At 42.7% G+C, this 5,696-nt stretch overlaps 1 protein-coding gene across 1 annotated transcript; it reads right to left on the bottom strand.

The window, feature by feature from the left end:
- Nucleotides 1–4: 4 nt before the first annotated feature.
- On the bottom strand, nt 5–5,363 carry LOC111665052 (zinc finger BED domain-containing protein 4-like; the record flags this gene model as incomplete). The annotated part of the gene is made up of 3 exons (XM_023419922.2): nt 5,215–5,363; nt 2,993–3,227; nt 5–2,794 (listed from the first exon to the last, which is right to left on the bottom strand). Coding segments are annotated over exons 2-3 (2,832 nt in total), but the record flags the coding sequence as incomplete, so codon positions are not given.
- Nucleotides 5,364–5,696: the final 333 nt, after the last annotated feature.

Here is a 5,696-nt window from a genome sequence, read left to right as displayed (position 1 = left end):
GCTGGTGGACCCTCTGGAGTTCAGCCAGTTTCTCCTTGGCCTTTGCTGAGCGGTGCACACGTTCACAGATCTTTCGTGCAATACTCAGAAGGTTCTGAACCATTCTCTGGCTCTTTATGGCTTCGCTAACGATGAGGTCTATAGTGTGTCCAAAACACTGCATGGAGACATGGCCATGTTCCTCCAAGGTGTTTCTGATGGTATTGTTATCAGTTACAGTGAAACCCTTTTTCAGCCCTGATGAGGTGATCCAAGAATCCCACAGATACTCAAGCTGCTTTGGGATGTCATGCATATCGTGATCACAGTCTATTTGTGAGACACTTAGAAGAGCGGAGCAGTGAAAGTCCTGACCTTGAGGTCTGACACTTGACTCGTACGTCGCCCAGTGGGCAGTAAGGGTAAGGTATTCCCTTGTCTGGCTACTGACCCAAATACTTGTTGTGAAGTGGACGACACCACCTTCAGCCTCTTTCAGGTGGGTCAGCACAACATCCTTCACCCTTTCGTACATATCTGGTATGGCAGTGCTGGTAAAGTAAGAAGAAGGTGGTAGAGAATACTGAGGCTGGAGGTACTCTAGCAGTCTGTTCAGTCCAGCATTCTCCACCATCGCTGATGGCTGAAGATCCAATGCGAGCATTTCTGCGATAAGTTTGGTGATTTTTTTGGCAACCGGGTGTTGTTCATCAAACCTCTCATGGTTCTGTTCCGTTGCATAAACAGAAGTGTCCATGAGCTCTTGTTTAACATGAATTTCAGCAGACGGCACATCACCTGAGATAGTATTGTTACTTTCAAGAACGTGTCCATGAAACCTCTGCATGTGCCTGAAAAGGCAGCTTGTGCCGAGGTTTGTAGTCTTTTTGCCTCTGCTAATTGTGCGGCTACAGTGCAAACAAACCACCTTTGTGGGGTCAGCAGGTGAAATGGAGAAATGGTTCCACAGTTTTGACGTCTTTTTACTGAAAACAGGCAGGGTTTGTGGCTTTTTCTCACTGGCCGGGCTGTCAGTTTCTTTGGTTGAAACTGCGTCTGCTGCAGTGAGATTGGTGTAGGGATGAGGGGAGGAGGATTCCTTCTCATCTGTGCTTTTTTGGTTTTTGAGGACGTCTGGGTGGCGTCTCATAAGATGCCTCATCAGACAGCTTGTACCAAAGTCGCCCCGTTTACCCCGACTGATGACGCATGGACAGTAACGGCACAGTGCTTTTAACTGGTCAACTGGTGACACTATGAAATGGTGCCACACTTCAGATTTCACCCGTTTCATTATCTTCTTGTTCTGCTGGAAAACTGAATGATCCTGATTGAGGCTGGGGCCCTCTGAGAGGTTGCATGGTGAGGAAGTCAGGGGTGTATCCTCTCCCTGAGATTTGAGGGAGAGATTGAGAGAGGACTCCTGCCCTGAGTGTTGCATCATCTCCTCAGATTCCTCTTTTATATCCATATTTTCCTCCACGCTTTGGGGCAATTCATCTGATATGGGTTCTGGTGAGGATGGAAGCAGGGGTGATTCTTTTTTTACTTCCAATGGATCCTGTACTTGTGTGCGGGACAAGAAGGAGGGCGGGTTTGTATATGGTGGGGGAATGTGATTGCCCTGTCCATTTTCCTCAATGACAACCTCTTTGTGGGCCCTCCACATATGACGAATAAGACAGCTTGTCCCTAGATCTTTCCCATTTTTACCCCTACTGAATTCATTCATGCAATGGATACACACTGCTTTGGAATTGTCAGCAGGTGACAGGTAGAAGTGTTTCCATACAGCAGATCTCCGACGGGAACTAGAGCTTTTTGGGGTCCCGGGAAGGCGCTCGGGCCCTCCGTCTGACATGTCTTCAAGGTTGTTTTCATTGGAATGTGAGGATGAGAGCATGCTACCAACAGTGTCAGTGATGGCATACTGTTCTTGTTTTGGTTCAACTTTGGGTAACACTTCTTTGGATGACAAGTCTGAATTTTCAGCTGAGGAGGTGGACGGTGAAGTGTTCTTTGAGGCAGAAGTAGTGACACTATTTGTCAAGTCTCCATTTTTTGGTGAGCTTGGGGAGGGAGGTATCATAGATGAGGCAAGAGAGCTATTCAGATTATTTGAGGATGCATCTGCTCCGTCATGTAAAAGCACAGTGGGGTGAGCCCTTCGTACGTGCCTCATTAAACAACTTGTACTGAGGTCTTTCTCATTTTTACCTCGACTGAACTCTTTCATGCAGTATAAACAGATTGCTTTGGTACTGTCTCGTGGTGATATGCAGAAGTGATTCCACGCGGGAGATTTTTTCCTCGGGTTGGTATGACTCCTCATAGATGACAAAAGGCTCTGAGTGACAGCGTCCATGGCAACATCATAAAGGGTGCTTGTGTATCCACTTAGTAAATTAGTATACTCATCACCATCTTTTGTTACAAAAGGGCCAATTGAGCTACCAAATGCTAGCCTTTCATCTTCTTGTGTCTCCTCCTTTATTCCATTTTCATCCCCAATCTCCATTTCGATATGTTGACTTGCTTCATTACTATTTTCATAGTTAACATTCTCTGTGTTTTCCTCAGTATCAGTGTGGCCAATTGAGCTACTAAATGCTAGCCTTTCATCTTCTTGTGTTTCCTCCTTTATTCCATTTTCATCCCCAATGTCTGCTCTGCTATATTGACTTGCTTCATTAATATTTTCATAGTTATCATTCTCTGTGTTTTCCTCAGCATCACTGTGTAGGCATTTGTTTGAAAGAGTGGGGGAAGCTGGATCAGTTTCTTTTGCTTCATCTGACTCCAACAGTGAATCACCCTGAGAAGATAAATGGGGAGAAGGGGGAGAGTCTTTATCCAGTGTAATTGAGGAGCAAGCAGGTGACTTTGCATCGGCAGTCTCATGAGGGTTAATGCTGTAGGATTTGAACACATAGCCATCTTGGCCCTCAATTTTCAGACAGGTTGCTTTTGCCTCTCTTTTTTTACTTTCTATTGAGCCATTAGGGTCACTGACCATATCCTCACTCATGTGAGAGACCTCTTCCTCCCCATCCATGGCAGCAGCCCAAGGGTTTCTGTAGAATAGTCAGGTCTGCTTTGTCAAACGTAATCACTTATTTCAGGTGTAGTCATCGATCCAGCACCTCTCAAGCAGGTGTTGTAATGTGTGTGTGGCTCTCCAGGACACAGGGTGCCTGCTTGTCCCTCTCCATTTATGACTGAAGTGGTTCCACCTCTCCACCCGCAACCTAGAGAGAGGGAGAGAGAAAAACCAAAGAGTACTGTAAAGAAATACGAAGATTCCAATAAACAGGTAATACAGGTATCCTGTAAAAGTCCTGTACATGACATGTTCCATTTTTATTTTCTAAAACTGATAGACCCTAACACAGCAAACAAATGTACTAGAATTATTATGGTTACTAAAATATCTTAAATATTTATTCTGTTCAGTTATGACTTTTACACATTTGAGTTTTGTGGTTTTAGCTGTATGCTCTGCCACGCTGGTAACTTTCTGATCACATTTAATGTATGCTAATGCCTAATTCTACAGTAGACCTAAGCACAACTGAAGATGTGCCACAATTCCTCATTCATGCTGCTTAAATTTTAAGTACAATAAGTGTACATGTATATTGTCTTGTATAGATGTTTTTATTACATCATAAAAACTGATATCACTAATCATTGAAATCAGCTGGGGGCAGTGTTTGGTTGAAAAAGAAATATAGGTATACAGTTTTCAGTGACTCACATTGTTACAGACTTCTACCATTTTTTGTTTTAGATAAGTGACTAATATTTAGTCTACCCTCATCTATAAAAAGGGGTGAACAAAACATTAGAAATACCCAATTATAACGATACATTTCATCTATGCTTCAAACCACAGCCTCCAAAATGGCCATTGTGTTGAATGAACAGTTCAAAAACTGACCTTAATAGCCCCCATGAAAGTAGGATTTATTGCAGGGCTGTTGAATTAGACTGCATCAGTGTTAGCTAGGTATACACAATAAACTGGTAACTGGGGAAATATGGTGTGTATTTTGTTACCAAATCTCTCTGTGTCCTGATCACAAGTACACCACCGACTGTGGTCGACACCGAGGTCAAATGTGGTCTGTTAAGCATAACTAGTGCCTCATTTTGGACTGAGTGTCAAAGGTATGTGCCATAATCTTCCTTATAATGCCAGTAAGTACTGTTTTACTGTGGACCCATGCCATCAACATCAAGCATACATACATTCAGCATACAAGAAATAGTAATATTAAGACAACACTCTTAAAAACAAAAATGTGTTTTTTTTTCTAAACAGGACATGATAACATTGCACAAGATATAGTATGTGTACATGCAAGACACATCAGCTCCGAGAACATTAGCCTAAGTACACAAGTACCACTCAAATACAAACCGGACTAACTTGTAGCAAAATAATAATAAATAATCAAAAATTACCGTTCATTCGACTCAATCTAACCATATGAATGTGACCAAGATAAACAATTGTATTCTTGATTAATAATACATGATCTCATTTAAGTCGACGACCAAAAAAACAAGCAGCGTTGAGCCATTTCCTAAGTGATCAGTGACAGCCAGTTTTTCCGGGTTTGGCTTAAGTGCTAGGCAGGAAGATGCGAGAGGACAGCAAAAAATAGCCAACGCTGACTAGCTTTCATCTTGACGTAACACACCAAGTTGTAAATGGGTATCGACACACCGGCTTTCGGCTTACCCCCATTGAAACAAACAGCACAACCCCCCCGAAACTTGTGCGACCTTCATACCAATAAATATTTGACGTTATAATAAAACACTGCGGGCAGTTACGCTACATCATCAGTAAACACCACGGTGGCTATCCTGAAGCTAACTAGATTAGCCGTAAGGCTAATAAACACATAAAAACAACACACAGGTACAACACTTCTGTCACATGGATTTGTAGCACAAATATTAGAGCCAATACAACTTCTACAACTACGCCATTAACGTTAAAATGACTTGAAAAAGGCGCTTAATAAATTTCGGACCACACCACGACTGCTAGCTGGTTAGCTGCCAGCTAGGCCACACACAGGACATACTAGCTAACCTGGCGAGGCAGAACCCAGCCGTGGCAACACACGAACCACACGGGATCCGAATCAGACCAGCACTCACCACGACGTCCTGATCGCATTAAACCCTCCCCGGACACGTACATGAGCTCAGCGTACTTACTGTGAAGTATTACAGCGTGATCACTGGGTTTCGGCTCCTAAACAGTTAAATATGACACATTTGATTGATCCGGAGGGGGGTTCACTTTGTTGCTTTTGTCTCCTGGTTTGCTAGCAGTTCACGTTCGGCCGAAGCAGCTCCACACAGCGTCGGACGGAAGGAACATGTTTTAATGATGTCACCGGGCGCAAGGTCTCCAGTATGGCGGGGTGGGTGGGGGGTATTAAATTTAAGCAATATGTCACACAACACCGTGCTTACTTTAATTTGATTTGTCACTTTTTTTTATTTGTTAAAGATGCCACTAATATTAAAATGACAGATTGAGTAGTCATTTGTGATTTGTTACAAGTATATAACAAGCGAGAGAATGGTATATTAACTGTAACGGTTAACATCCAATCATTTTACATTATGTAACTTTGTACCCCATTAATAATAATAACAATTATGACAATAATAATAATAATAACAATAATAAT

Source organism: Seriola lalandi, unplaced genomic scaffold (assembly GCF_002814215.2).
Source record: "Seriola lalandi dorsalis isolate HSWRI2012SDOR001 ecotype SW California unplaced genomic scaffold, Sedor1 jcf7180002001958, whole genome shotgun sequence".
NCBI lineage: Eukaryota > Metazoa > Chordata > Actinopteri > Carangiformes > Carangidae > Seriola > Seriola lalandi.
Note: the sequence above shows the minus strand (reverse complement) of the source record. Positions and strands in the feature narration are given on the sequence as shown.